Source organism: Artemia franciscana, chromosome 9, assembly GCF_032884065.1.
Source record: "Artemia franciscana chromosome 9, ASM3288406v1, whole genome shotgun sequence".
NCBI lineage: Eukaryota > Metazoa > Arthropoda > Branchiopoda > Anostraca > Artemiidae > Artemia > Artemia franciscana.
The window spans coordinates 41,899,587-41,915,443 of record NC_088871.1 but is presented as its reverse complement, the minus strand read 5'-3'; the positions used below and the strand labels follow the sequence as shown (position 1 = coordinate 41,915,443).

The 15,857-nt window shown below is 36.5% G+C and overlaps 2 protein-coding genes across 2 annotated transcripts in view; one reads left to right on the top strand and one right to left on the bottom strand.

Annotated features, from left to right (window-relative positions):
- Positions 1-1,236: 1,236 nt before the first annotated feature.
- On the bottom strand, positions 1,237-15,680 carry LOC136031436 (uncharacterized). The gene is made up of 2 exons (XM_065711013.1): positions 14,748-15,680; positions 1,237-2,866 (listed from the first exon to the last, which is right to left on the bottom strand). Exons 1-2 carry the CDS (start codon positions 15,610-15,612, stop codon positions 1,632-1,634), a joined length of 2,100 nt encoding a protein of 699 aa, XP_065567085.1. The 5' UTR covers positions 15,613-15,680; the 3' UTR covers positions 1,237-1,631.
- The window catches only part of LOC136031437 (uncharacterized), a 72,179-nt gene continuing 63,161 nt past the window's right edge, over positions 6,840-15,857 (top strand). Inside the window, exon 1 of the mRNA XM_065711018.1 lies at positions 6,840-7,032. The gene's annotated coding sequence lies outside the window, so the exon portion shown is untranslated. The remainder of the gene's footprint in view (positions 7,033-15,857) is intronic.

Genomic DNA, 15,857 nt, shown 5'->3' with positions numbered 1-15,857 from the left:
TCCCCCCAACTCCCCCCGATGTCACCGGATCTGGTCGGAATGTGAAAGAAGACTTCTGAGACAAGATATCCTTCCAAAAATCAAATTTCATTAAAATCCGATCACTCCTTCATAAGTTAAAAATACCTCATTTTTTTCTAATTTTCCCGAATTAACCCCCCTCCCAACTCCTTAAAAGAGAGCGGATCCGCTCCGGCTATCTCAATCATGTATCTAGGACTTGTGCTTATTTTTCCCACCAAGTTTCATCCCGATCCCTCCACTCTAAGCGTTAACCGAGATTTAAGGTTCCCCCCTCAACTCTCCCAAATGTCACCGGATCCAGTCAGCATTTAAAATAAGAGCTCTGAGACACGATATTCTTCCAAACTTCAAATTTCATTACGATCCGATCACTCCTTCGTAAGTTCAAAATACCTCATTTTTTCTAATTTTCAGAATTAACCCCTCCCCCAAACAGAGAAGATCCGTTCCGGTTATGTCAATCACGTATCAAGGACTTCTGCTTATTTTACCACCAAGTTTCATCCCAATCCCTCCATTCTAAGCGTTTTCCAAGATTTTACGTCCCCCCTCCCGACTCCTCCAATTTCAGCGGATCTGATCGGGATTGAAAATAAGAGCTCTAAGCCACGATATCCTTCCAAACATAAAATTTTATTAAGATACCATCACCCACTCGTAAGTTGAAAATACTTCATTTTTTTCTCTTTTTTTCCGAATTAATCGACCCCCTCCCCCCCCCCACCAGATGGTCAAATCGCGAAAATGACTATTTCTAATTTAATTTGGTCCGGTCCCTGATATGCCTGCCAGATTTCATCGTCCTGGCTTATCTGGAAGTGCCTAAAGTAGCAAAACCGGGACAGACAGACCGACAAAATTTGCGATTGCTATAGGCCTATGTCACTTGTTTAATACCAAGTGCCATAAATAAAAAAAAGACATATAGTATATCTTTATAATTTTCCTGACAAGGGAGTGTGAAGTACTTTAAACACAATCTCCTTCGTCGGAGAAGCCATGTGTTTCTACTCTGTTCCAAGATAGAAACAAACTCCATATTCAACCGTTTGTAAACCTTATGTATCCTCGAATGACAGGATTCTGGCTACCAAAGCAGAATGGGATTTGGATGAGAAACCAGCTTAAAATACATATAAACATAACTTGGTAAAGCTAAATTTTGACATGTAAGTTTAAAACATCTTTTTTAACATAAAAAAGCAAAAGAAGAAAGCGGCGAAAATTTTATTATAGAATTTGGATATAAGTGTTTCAGTCCTCTGATGATTTTACTGATTTTTACCTACAGCAATGGAGAGAAAAGCGTCTACGAGTAATTTTCATAAAATTTAACTAAACAAGCATCGAAATAATAATTGTTTTAGTAATATTAATTGCAGACAGGACGTAGAAAGTAATGTGACTGAACACAAAATAAGGACATCATCCGAACTTAAAAAAATTGGCCCCGAAGATTTCCAATCCAACTAGTAAATTTGGACTAAAAAAAACAGATATGCAACTCTCATTTAGAAAAGCATAATAAAAGACTCCTGGTCCTTTTTTGTAATGCTTCAATTATTTTTGTTCTCGCGTTTTTTCACAAGCTTTTCTTATCACAGCGTTTAATCTATGTGCACCACGTATTGAGGTAATATCTGTTTTTCGTTTTCGATAATAATCATTTTCCCCCTTCCAAGAGCATCCTTCTCGACACGAAGAGAGTCGTATCCTCTCGCCAGCTTTGTGCGGCCTATAGCATCCTGTGATCTACCTACTAATATTTTACAAAGTATCAGAGCTTTCACACGTCCAGCATAGCCTAAAGCCGTTTTAGAGAACTCTGAAAAATAATGTCCATGGCCATAAGCTGTTCGCTTAATATAAGAGCGATGAAAATTATTCTTGAGGATTGACTCAATATTTGCCTCAATTGGAGTACCATGAAATGCAAGTATTGGCTTGGCTTCTTCTGCACCAGCTCCGTATTTTGCAGCAAATTTTTTTGAGGTTTCCAGGAACTGCGATTCTAATGCTGGATTTATCACATAAGTTACTTTCACGACATCTCTATTTGTGCAAAAGCGTCGAAACTCTGCTTCGGCAAGGCGAAAGTGGTAGTCCAGTTCATTTGATTTATCAAAGGATCTACTGCGAAGAATTTCATGTTTCTGAAATTTAGTTGATATCACACTTCTAGCGGGCACTCCGATTTCTTTAACTTTGTAGTTGATGACATATCTAGGATATGCTTGACGTGGGTCGTAGATGACAAATTCATCAAATAAAACTCCACCAGCACTTTTTGTATCAGCAGGAGCAAACAATGAGTCATAACCTAAGCTTCTAATAGTATAATAATTTATTGTATATTGAGAAGTGGAAACCTTCATTTCTTTTCCAAGCAGAACGTCGCATAATATAAGTATATTCGATCCTTTTGTATAGATTTGTTGGGCACTCTTGCTAGAATCACCGGCAAAGTAAATACCAAGGCCAAAACTTTGCTGTTGGCCATAATTGAAGTGTTGTCGGAAGCCATTCTCAATAATATTCCTACAAGCTTTTGCATTTGTACCGAGAAATTTTTCTTGCGAATTTGAAGGTTCAAACAAATTGGCTTGACATAAGTGAAAATCTTCAAGTAAATTCGCATTGAAGACCTCTTGAACTGATATAACCTCTAGGTGCCATGTGTTAGTAGGTTGGATGTACTTAATAACTTTATCTTTGACATCTAAGAAAGTGGAGGAGGAGGAATCCAAGTCTGAAATTTTAAAACTTCCCTTTTTCTTTCTGTACTCGAGCGCTTTCCTTCTTGCCGATGTTCGCAACTGATTGATTTTCTGCAGTTGATTTTCTAAAAAGTAAGAGACTAAATAAAAAAAACATTTAAGATCTATCTCATGTTACCGAACAATAAAATAATGTTTTTGTATTATCCTTCTAAGACACAAAAGAAATCAGTGACTACCTATTCAATCTCAGAAGTGTGTGTGTAATAAGAGATTTTATTGGCCTGAAGAATTGTCCACTCATCAAAGAATAATGAAAAAAAAATTATATTACAGTTAGAGATCTTTTCATTGTTTTTAAAAGTTTCTCTCTTATTTTAATTTTTGTGAGGGGGGGGGGTATTAAATTGGAACTTTGTTGTCGTAAACTCTTTCTGTTTGGCTCCACAAAAATCTCCCCCTCCCCCCGCGAAAAATCCTCCCCGGTAATTCCCTTCTGGAAAAGTTTACACCACATGTAAAGTAAAGATCGTATTTTGAATTTAAAAGTATTTAAAAAATTTCAGCTTATCCGTTGAGCATTGCGGAATAATTAATATCCAGAAAATGTGAATAATGTGAACGAAAAGAAATGTCAAGGATTTACATTCAAAATTTCAGTCACTTCTAAAGTATTAAAAAGTAGATAATAAAAAGCAGAATAGAGACAAAACCATTTTTTTATATTCCCAATGCTCGTCTCTTTAAACAAGAATTTAAAAATTATCCGCTTTCTTCCTAAGAAATGGTTCTGTCCATAAACTTACTTTAATAATAGTTAATGTTTGGCGCTTCATTCTGATATTTAATATTTACCCTATAAAATGGAAGCGAAAAATTGAAATATGCACATAAGGATCATGACATCGGTCATTTCAAAACATTATCCCGTCAATCGGTAGTTACCAGTTTTTTTTTAATAATTAGTTGTTTACATTAGTCTCATTTTGTCTAAATATGTCAAGAATATTAAAGCATATACCTCCAGGGATGGCATTGCCCCTACAGAACCTAGGAGAAGGGCCATAAAAAACAAAATTGGAAATTGTTGAAAAGCATATTTTACAACTAGAAAAGAAGGTTTTTTTTATGTAGGGTGTGTGATGGATTCTATTAGAAATTAAATTTAAAAAAAAACACGTTTTTTAACTGAAAGTAAGGAGCGACATTAAAACTTAAAACGAACAGAAATTACTCCGTGTATGGAAGGGGCTGTTCCTCCCTCACCGTCCCGCCCTTTACGCTAAAGTTTTACTCTTTCTCTCAATTCTACTTTATTAAACAGTAAATAACTTCCAAAATCACACCATCGAACACCATCAACACCTCATATTTGACAACCTTTCCAGTTTAGCCGTAAAAGCCACCATAGCCTCCATAGCCACCATAGCCTCCATATCCTCCAAGCCCATATCCACCGTATCCGTAATATGGATACGGAACTGCTATTTCGGTGTGTGCCCCCCCCCCCCCTCCCTGGAAAAGTTTCTGCCGATGCCCTTGTTTGTTATTGGGAAGTATACAGACATTTTTCGGGGAGAGGTTTATTTTGTGCTTGGGGTAGAATTCCATAGCGAGAATCTTCCTTGGGTAAGGAAAAATCCGGGAGGTGAAGTTTCCAGGGGAAATTTTACTCTGCCGGGATTTGACAGAATTTCTACACGAAATTCTTATTCATTGCCTTACATTCTGTTTGCCAACTCAATTTCGCATGTGGAGATGTTCCAGGGGAATTATCCAGGGGCTATTTTCTGCGTTTTTAGATTTCCAGAAAAAAAATTCCACAGAAGTTTGCAAGCTATATCGCAAGCTAGGGCTGACAAAAAAAATGCAAGTTTGAACTAAAAAGTCTATCTTTTAAACTTTTGCAAAGATCTCTCAACTTTGTTTCGAAAGAGCTAGATAGCAGTTTCAATCTCAAGAACGTGGAAAGTTGCTTTCGTTGTCCCTCTTCCAATCGCATCGCAAAGGGTGAACCGCCATCACATACTATATCTGTCGGTACTTGACCAACTGAGGGGGAAGTAGCTGCTCGTACTTCTTAGTACGATCCAGTTATCACTGTGTACTTCCATCATGGAAGTAACCTATTGGGTTAGTGGGAAGTAACGGGGTAACCTATTCTGGTTACCCGGCTGATAAACCGTCTTTCGAACATTAGACTGCACGAAAAATGTGGTTCAATCCCGCTTTCTAGGGCTATAATGAAAGAAAGGTTGAGATGGCTAGGCCACGTTCTGCGGATGAAGGATGACAGGTTGCCAAAGATTGTCCTTTTCGGCCAACAGTCTAGGGCTAAATGGATAGCAAGTACTCCTAGTCTTTCGTTTTTTAGACAAGGGTGCTTAGCTTCTTATTTTGTTATTTTGTTGCTTAGCGTGCATAGAAATAATCACTTTAATCTATTTGTCTGGTATACCATACAAGGATAAGACCTTTGCAAAGGCTCTTCCATCAACAGAATCCAACACTTGCTCATAATTTATAAAACTGAGGACCAAAGGCGTTTGACAAGTAAGGCACTTCTCAATTATTGACCTAAGAGTGAAAATTTGGTTGACACATCCTGTGCAAATGGCCATACCGTCTAATATTGAAAATAACGCACGTGAAATTGATTTTTTTTTTTTTTTGAACCTTTAGTAACTCCCAATTTCAAATCAAATTAGCCCCATCTGAAGTTTATATAACCACTCATTCAATAAAAACCTTACATGCCCCAAGGGTATAATTTACATTCCTTGCCCCAGGGCTTTGGGGGCTCACATCTACACTGGAGGCATTGTTATATAATTTTTTGGACTATTTTGAACAAAATGGCTATCTTACGATCTGAAGCAGATTTATTTAGTGAAAATAGGTGTAGTTGGCGGAGGGAGTCCAGTTGCTCTCCACCACTTTAACTCTTAAAAGAAAACTAGAACTTCCAATTTTCCGCCAAATTCGATTAATATCAAGAAATATTACGTGTGCGGAGGGGGGGGTAGCTGCCCTCCGATCACTTTGGCTCTCAAAAATCGCACTAGAACTTCTTATTTCCGATCCAATGAGCCCCTTTCGAAGTTTATACGACTAACCTTTCTATAAAACCTTAAATGCCCCCGGGCAAAACTTACAACCCTTGCCTCCAGGCTCTGGTGGTTCGTATCAACACCCAAGGCCTTGTTATATGATCGACGAGCTGTTTTGTATAAAAAAGTTATCTCAAAATTTGTATTGGATGCATTTTGGGAGAACACGACGTGTCGGCGTAGGGGGTATCTGACCACTGATAACTTTGACTCTTAAAATGGGCACTAGAGCTTATAACTTCCGATCCAATGAGCCCCCTCCAAAGAATATACGATTAACTTTTCTATAAAAACCTTATATGCCCCCAAGTCATATTTTACAACCCTGCCCTGAGGACTGTAGGGGGTTGTCATTCTCAAAGACAAAATTTCAAGACCCTTCAATTACGCTGAACAAAATTGCTTTCTCAAAATTTTAATTGGATGTATTTGGGGAAATGATGGATGTGGGGAGGGGTGTTATGGTTGCTCTGAAATTACTTTTGACTTTTAAAAGGGCAGTTCACAACTTCAAATCAAATAATCCCTATCTGAAGTTAGTACGACCATCCATTCCATAAAAGCCTTATATCCAACCAGGGAATTACTTACAACCCCAGGGACGGATCTAGGGGGGCCTTAGACCCCCCTGCCTCCCAAGATTTTTCTGGTGCCCTTATTCGCATTCCGTTCTTCTTTTTTTCTTTTTTACTCCTTTTAAATGTATACTTGTCAATTTGATCAATTATTTATAGGTGGTTTACCCAATTAAGAACAAAAAGCAAAGCTTTCCTATGAATGTAAAGAGCAAAGTTGAAACTTAAACCGAACAGAAATTGTTTTTCTTCAGCCAGTTAAGTATATATCTGCAAAATTGGCATAAAAATCTTTGATTGCTACAAAAAAATTTCTACGCTCATGGAACTTTCCCATATTTCATGAAAACAGAAACATCTGTTGAAGATAAAACCTTCAACCAACACGTGTCTTAATCATGGTAACACAGTTATAGCTAGTTGTCTATTCACAATGACATATTGAAAAATACCCTTGTAGCTAAAAGTTCAAAATGGATAAAAAAAAATCTGGACACGAGCATAGAATGGATAAGAGACGAAAACTGATGGCCGAATGTGCAAGGGGGTTGAAAGATATCTCCTGATATATTGGTAAAATATCCGAAAATACCCGGAAATCGGAAGGTAGGTTTTGACTAAAGATAAACCCCCCTCCACCCTCAAAAAATCCTTAATTTTAGTTTTGTGACTAATTAAATAGCAAATGGCGCAATAGGGCTTTTGTGTGAATAAATCTATCTATCTATTTATTTTAACTATATAGATAATTTGGTTGAGATTAGATGAATGAAAGAATTAAAAGCAATTTAGGCCTGGAACAGATACATGAGGTTTGGAGGGGGCGACCCTCATCCTAAGACACTTCTGGCATACTTATTCCGTTTTTTTTCTGTTCTTTTTTAAGTTTTTTTTCTTAAATAAACTTTTAAATTTGGTGCCCACCTCGAGTCACATTGGTGCCCTTGGTTCAGTCGCCTACCCAAGATTTTGCTCTTGATCTGTTAGAGATTCAGACATGAAATTGCTCGCACGATCATTTTACGAATCATTCGTCATAAAATTATAAGATAAACCTCGTTTTCATGAAAAATTAATCATATAATTTAATTTGCTTGCTAGATCTTCATCTTCAGAATGTGTTTCCTTTTTTTATTTTTATGGTAGATTTGTTTTATTCTCTTTCCTGTGACCCTGTCAATTTAGGGTATGGTGCCTGGGCTTCAATGACGGGGATATGACAAGGCAACTTACAAGATTAATTTATGTTAAGGAGTAATTTTTTTGAACTGTCCCTGTCTACTCCCCACTCAAAAAAAATTTTAATTTTAGTTTTGTGACTAATGAAATAGCGAATGGCCCAATAGGGCTTTCGTGTGATAAATCTGTCTATCTATTTACTTTAACTATATAGCTAATTTGGTTGAAATTAGACGAACGAAACAGTTAAAAGCAATTTAGGCCAGGAACAGATCCATGGGGTCGGGGGAGGGGGGGTTGATCCTTCCCCAAGATATTTTTGGCGCCATTATTTTGTTCTTTTTTCTTTTTTTTTAATCTTTTTTTAAACAAGACTTTTAATTTGGTGTCCACCTCGAGTCATATTGGCGGCCTTGGTCCAGTGGTCCCCTTAAAAAAGATTTTGCTCTTGATCTGCTCGAGATTCAGACATGAAACTGCTTGCACGATCAATTTACGAATCATTTCGACATAAAACTACAAGATAAACCTCGTTTTCAGGAAAAATTATTCATATGATTAAAATTGCTTGCTAGATCTTCATCTTCAGATTGTGTTTTCTTTTTTTCTTTTTTTGGCAGAATTTTTTATTCTCTTTCTTAAGAGCCCGTCGATTTAGAGTACGGTTTCTGGGAGTCATTGATAGGGGTATGATAAAGATGGGTCACGGGAGGGGAGACACATTATAAAGGGGGTTTTGGAAAATGTTTTGGACATTTGATTTTGCCGAGTGGGATTTGGGAGAGCTAATTTACATGCCCTATCTTATTCAGTTGCCTGACAGTAGTAGGATGTAGGGTAGAATACTATCTTGTTAGGACGAAGTCCTAGTGGAATGTCGTCTATGTTATCCGAACATAATGTGGAAGTTAGAAACTACCCAGATTGATAAGGTCATCGTAGGCTGGCTGATTCACAAGCGTCAGTTTTCTCAAGCTCTATCGCCCCTGCAAGACAACTTGGAAGACTATTGAATTTTTTTTTATTGCCCTTATCTCCCTCCCTTTCGTCATTGACCACCCCGACATTACCCCCATATTTTGTTTATTATTACCCTGAAATTATGGGGGATAAATAGATAATGACCATATCAAAAGGCACTGTAAGTATGGGTGCCAATAAGAACCTTAGCAATATATCGAGAACGGCAGGGAGATATAATTTGAAACTTTCTCAGCTACTAGTACTACTTCTACTCTTACTATTCAAATAAATAAAAGAGTGTAAGTGTCTCCTGGTTGTTAAAGAGTCAAAAATTCCAGGTTATCAAAAATTGTTTGGCAGTGATAATAAATTTTATTTTCCACAATAATTGATTTTTTTTTTTTATCCAACTCTAAAGAAAAAAAATAGTCTGGTCGACTCATCCAAAAAGTCTCAATGAAGCCATAGTAATTTATTCATCAAAGAATCTGGTCGCGTCTGTTGTTAATACGCATTTTACTGCTAGAGGAAAATATTATTAGCTTTCAAAGTGGTTTCTAGGTCATTTTAAATCAGCGCCAACCAGATTCACACAAACGGACTGGTCTGACGAAAGCATTATCTACACCTCCCCTATCATTATGCTCGAATTATATTGGCACCCTTGGTCCAGTGCCCCCCCCCCTCAATATTTTTCTCTAGATCCGCCCCTGTACAACCCTTGCTCCAGGACTCTGAGAAGGCATTGTTATATGTTTTTGGACTATTTTGAACACAAAAGGCTGTCTCACAATCTCAATCAGATACATTTAGTAAAAAGAGGGGTAGTTGGGGGAGGCTAGGTGCCCTGCATAAGTTCTGAATCTTAAAAAGAAACTAGAGCTTCCAATACTCAACCAAATGGGCTACCTCTAAAGTCTATGCAACCATCCCTTCCATATAAACTTTAAATGTTCCCGGGGCATGCCTTAGAGCCTTTACCCCAAGACTCTGTTGGTTTGTATCAACCCCAAAAGCCTTGTTATATGATCTTTGGGCTATTTTGAATAAAATAGCCATCTCGAAATTTCTATTGGATGCATTTTGGGAAAACACGACGTGTGGGGAGGGAGAGGTAGCTGACCTCTGATCAAACGGCACTCAAAAACGGCACTAGAACTTGTGATTACCAATCAAATTATTACCGCTTCCTCCAGAGTATATACTACCACCCATTGTATAAAAACCTTATATGCCTCCAGGGCAACAAATCCTTTCCCTGAGGGCTCTAGGGTTGGAAACTGTGAAGACACAATTTCCGGACCCTTTAGCAATGCTGAAAGGATTTACTCTGTCAAAAATTGTGGTTGGATGTGTTGGGGAAATGATGGACGTGGGTAGGGGCGTTATGGTTGCTCTCAAATCACTTTTACCCCAAGGCTATGAGAGTTTTATGTAAACCCTGGAGACATTCTTATATGCTCTTTGTATTATTGTGAACAAAATGGTTATCTCACAGTTTCAATGAGAGACATTTAGTGAAAAGAGGGCTAGTCGGGGGAGGAAAGGGAGTAGCTGCCCTCTATCACTTTTGACTCTCACGAGGGAACTAGAACTTCCAATGATTATTCAAATGAGCCTCCCCTGAAGTTTATACAACCACCCCTTGTATCTGAACTTTAAATACCCCCAGGACATAACTTACAGCCCATGCCTCCAGGCTCTTGGGGTTGGTTTCAACCCCAAAAGCCTTATTATTTAATCTTTGGACTATTTTTATTTAATGGCTATCTAAAAATTTCTATAGGATTAATTTAATAGCCCTGAGGGCTATGGGGGGAGTGTCATCCCCAGATACATAATCTCCGGATCTTTCTATTACACAGAACAATCTTCGAAGACCACACTGCCTTTCCATGACGAAAGTAAAACAGTTCAAAATAAGGATGATACCTTTTTATTGACAGTGAATAGATATAAAAAATTTTAACTGGATATTTTGAACACATATACAGTGTTCATCATCAGCAGTAAAACTCATAAAACAGTTCAAAATAGGGATGATACCTTTTTATTGACAGAGAATGTAGAAATGTAATGAATGTAGTGAACACGTAGAAATCCATGGCATGTTAGAGTTGATTATGACTACTTGATCACACTGCTATACTCTATGTGCACTGACAGATTACTCTGGTTTCATTAGAGATCTCCAAATAGCGATACCGAATGTGGAGAAATAGACTTCCTCGCCAATACTGGTAGTAGCTAGAGGCTTTCCTTGCCAATCCAGGTGGCAAAGAGACATCTCCCCCCTCCAATACTTAACTATTATCGTGTTTTAACACTGAGCGCTGTCCAAAGTTGATAGAAACAAATATACTACCTTATAAACTGAAATGCTTGCATAAACTCATCAAATTTGGCAACTAATGGCGTTTTGGTAACTAATACAAACAAATTGGCCAACGATTCCTCAACACCACATCCTGTTTAAACCTCCTGCTATGGCTACCTAGCAGAACTACTAAAACAAGCATTTAACAACCCCATCCCAGCCAACTCTGATTACTTGATTCTTGACAAGGTATGGGGGATGCCAGCCCTACTCATGTTAACCAGTTTTGGCTTTTGTTTATTTATTAATAGTGACTTGTGGTAGTTATAAGCTTTGAAGATTATCTTACTTTATTTTTGCTCATTTTTGGTTCTGTGGAGCTCTTTGCTTTACTTTGAAAAACTTAATTTGTGGAAAAAGATTTTAAATTAATTTAAATTAAAAGTTTATATATCAAGAATAGGCAACTTGCATAGCTTACAGACCTTGCCTGTAGGGGGTTATTTTGACCCCAGAGTTAAAGTTATTTCATCTTTGGACTGCTGAACAAAATTGGTTATATGAAAATTATTATCCAATGCATTTAGGCCAAAAAGGGCAATGGAAGGGAGCTAGTTACCTTTTGGCCAATTTTGACTCTTGAAAAGCACACTAAAACTTTCAATTTCTAATTGAATGGCCCCCTTCCAAACTTTGCACAGCCACTCCTTCCATATGAAGCAATCTTGGGAAAAAGCAATAAACGAGAATACCGTAAAACATTGCGGCAGAAAAAGGCAACAGCAGCAGAAAAATAAGAAATTTACAAAAAAACGGTTATTTTGTCATTGTATTCAATGATAACCATCAGCAGAACACAAAATAAATAACAGGGGTTTAAATCCCAAACAACAATCTTTTCTTGACCAGAGTAGGTGTAACACTAAAAAATGAAAACATAGTCTCATATACAGAGCAACAAATAATTAATTCATGCTGAACTTTATAAACGTAATTGATTTTCTTTAGTAATAAATAAAGAGCATAACTTTTGTACTTGTATTCTCATATTGGATTTTCCTTTGATTGCATCCTGATATCTATCATATCACAATCCAACTAAAATAGACTTTGTTTTAACAAACACAACAAAATATGCCATGGAAACAAAAAGGTAAAACTAAAAGAACAGAAAAAAAAACATTGACCATAAGTTGGTTATTTTTTAGTTCTGTTTATGCAGCCTTACTGCCACATACTGTTTCTCACAGAAACTTTTGCAGTTTTCTTTAAGGACCCAGGGAGGTTTTTAAAGTCCTGTTTGAAAAACTTGGTTTATACAATTATGGTTTGAGAAGCATAAAATTCAGAATCACATAGGTATGCAGTGTTACACCACTATCCTGTTGTCAAGCAACCAAAAATTTGGTTACTATCTCCTATAACTGACTATAAAGTCCTTTAAAGCTCTTTTTTTTAAGATGAAATCATTCCAATTCAGATTTGTCAAATCCTAATGAAGTAAAGATTTTCTTTTGCACCACTCCCAACATTTGACTTTTACCTACAAACAAAAAGACTGACCCACACAAATAAGCCAACTTGGTGCTTGCCAAGGCATTATTCTGGCATTACATTGCAGAGGCTACAAAGTGATTGGATCAAAAGCAAATATAAAAATCAAAGATATAAGGTGCATTTGATAATGGTGAAATGTGACTTTTGATTGTTATTGAAGTGGGACCCATTCATCAGTTTTCAGGAATTAAACAGCTTTATGATCAAGCAATGCTTGACTTTACTAGTAATTAGATGACAAGTTTTAATTCTAGAACTAAATTGAACACTGTGAAAATTCTACTGATACTTTGAGACATTATTTTAGGATAAGATAAGATAATAAGATAAGATAATATTTATTTTCAAAAGACTATCACAAGCTCTATATAGCCGAATTCGCTTTATATGTCAGTAAAAGCTAAGAAAAAAATTCAAAACAGTACATTAAGTCAAACACTTAAAATTAAAAGGAATTAAAAAAGCAAAATCATCAAAGATAAAGGGCAAATCAGTAAACTTAACAATTAAATTACAAAAACATTCCAGTAAATCCAAAAAGAATAAAAACAGCAATAGAGGAAAAGGGGAATTTGGCAAGTACATAATCACAAATTATTATTAAGGTGTTCTAGAATAAAGGGTATAAAACTTTTACAAAACCTTTCTGTAACAGCATGGATCAGAGAGTAAGTTGGGGTTGCTAAAGAGGCTGACCGGGGGAGTCGGAGTCTAATGGGATTGTGAAAATCAGGGAGTAAGTCCTCAGTATGGGGATTGGAAATGACTGATTTAGCAAAAAGCAGGCAAATTTTTTCCCTCCTTTCTTTTAAGGTGGTAATGCGTGCAGCTTTAAGGAGGAAGGAGTATGGAATTTCGCCTTCTTTGTAAATGATCCTGAGAGAACGCTTTTGGACCAACTCGATTTTGTCACTAAGTTCATTTGAAAGTTGCAAATGCCAGACTGGACATGCATATTCCAATAATGGCCTGATAAAGGATAAGTAAACATGGAGGGAATGTATCTTTGGACAATTAAATTTGTTTAGTAGTTTAAAAATGGATAGTAAAACATTTGCTTGTTTAACAATGTTGGAAACATGTGTGTCCCACTTAAGATCATTAGAAATTGTGACACCAAGAAGCTTAACATGTTTCACTAGTGTTTTGCTTGGGATTGGGTCGCAAAAAGCAGGAGTAGATTTCAAGAAGTTGATTGTCATTATCTGTGATTTAGTGGGATTTACTGTCATATTTAGATTCTTAGATTCATCTGAACATTGGGTTAGGATTTCAACGGGGTCACTTTTAATATTCCTATGACATACTACAAGGATTGACAAGTCATCCACATATTTCCATCTTTGGGGGAAATGTGTCCATTGCTTATTAAAAAAGCTGTTTAATTGTCTAAAGTGATTAAGAAAAGAAATGTATGATTCTAGTCAATAAAAGAGACTATATTTGGCAGGAGTAGATCCAGGAGGCCGGGTGGCCAGGAGGCCATTTGAATAAATTTTGTCCATTGCTTACTAAAAAAGCTGTTTAATTGTCTAAAGTGATTAAGGAAAGAAATGTATGATTCTAGTCAATAAAAGAGACTATATTTGGCAGGAGTAGATCCAGGAGGCCAGGTGGCACCTGCCCCCTAAGATTTTTTGGTGCCCTCATCCCATCTTTTTTTACTCTTTTTTAAACTAAACTTCTCATTTGGTCAACTTTTGTTGTCCTTGTCATATTGCCCTCCCCCTTCTCTCAAAAGTTTGGTCTAGATCTGGATTTGGTAGTAATCATTTAAGGGGTGTGTAAATCTCAGGTCATTCTGATGTAAGATATGCCTTTTAAATTAGCTAGGCCTACAATAACCAAAAAAATTACATTTGAATATTATCAAAGAAACCTTCTTTCTTAGATTTTAAATTCGCTTTTGATCTAATCACAATGGAGCCCCTGTAACCTAATGCCTGAATATAGTCTTGGTATACACAAAGTTTGCTTACTTATGTAGCTTGGCCTTTATTTTTATATAGCAGTCTTATGTCAGGATTGAGCAAAGATTTGCAAGAGCAAATGTTTGCTTGATCAGATTTAGGAAAATCCTCTAAATCATATTTACACATTTGCTTCAAGCAATGCTGTTTGAATGGGGAGTTGGGCACTAACACAAAGTATTTCCCCATTTCTTTTGTTTGGCATGTTCTATGATTGGAAAATTCTTAAAGAACAAAACCATAACCCTCTGTTCAAATGGTAATGGTATATTCTACTAAAGGGTGGTATTTAGCCTAAACTATACCACTAAGAAGAGACAACAAATAATCCTTACCAATGTCAAACTTTTCCAAAACCTGGAGATTCCATAACTCATAATCCTTTTCTGGTGATTCTAGAAACACCTCTTTTTTGGGTTTTCTGGTATTCTTTTTTCTTGTGCAAAAATAGCAAACTGAGCCAAAACAAGCCAAAGCAATTAGTAATTTCCATTTGTGATCTTTGATAGCAGAAGAAAGTTTTTCCATTAGAGTAGAACCTCTATTCATGTCTATAGGCTTTAGTCTTTGATGTTTGAACAGCAAATAGCTCTGTTTGATGGGTTTAAAAACAGAGAATAATTTCTGCATTAGGGAAGAGTCACAATTCATGTATACATGTGTAACTGCTTCATATATGGACAATGCTTTCTGTTTGCATTGATCAAAAACAGAGAATGTCTTATGCATTAAATAAGAGTCATCACTCATGGTCATGTGGGTAAATTTTTGATATGTGGGCATCAATTTCAGTTTGCATAGTTCAAATATAGAAGAAAGTCGCTGTGTTATACAAGAGCCACAATTCAAGTCCACAACTGTCAATGTGTGATATATGAACATCAGTTTTTGCTTACATTGCTCAAAAACAAAAGAAAGCATCTGTATTAGAGAACAGCCACAATGTTTGCATAGTTCAAAAATAGAAGAAAGCCGCTGTGTTATAGAAGAGCCACAATTCAAGTCCACAACTGTCAATGTGTGATATATGAACATTAGTTTTTGCTTACATTGCTCAAAAACAAAAGAAAACATCTGTATTAGAGAACAGCCACAATGCACATATATTCCTTTCATTGGTTGATACATGGACAAGAATATTTGTTTGGTGTCTTCAAAAACATATGACAATTTTTGCAATAGGTCAGAGTGATCATCCATGTCTTTGCCAGTTGTTTTTTTTTTTTTTTTTTTGTTTTTTTTTATTATACATGGAACACACTAGAGCCACGTTTTATTTGAGAATAGTTTCAGTTCGGGCTACCGTTTCCAGTCTTGTTTCGCATAATTCCGTTTTATTTGAGCCTTCGTTTTATTTCGTTTCGGTGCTGCCTTTGACAAATAAAACGCTGGAAAAGAACTAGGCCGCTTACTGGTAAAAGTTTTCAATATCTGTCAATGCTTTT

Coding starts and splice junctions, on each gene's coding strand:
- LOC136031436 (XM_065711013.1), bottom strand. CDS start 15,612: ATGGATGATCACTCTGACCTATTGCAAAAATTGTCATATGTTTTTGAA. Junction 2,867..14,747: donor TTTGGAAAAGTTTGACATTG/GTAAGGATTATT, acceptor CTTACTTTTTAG/AAAATCAACTGCAGAAAATC.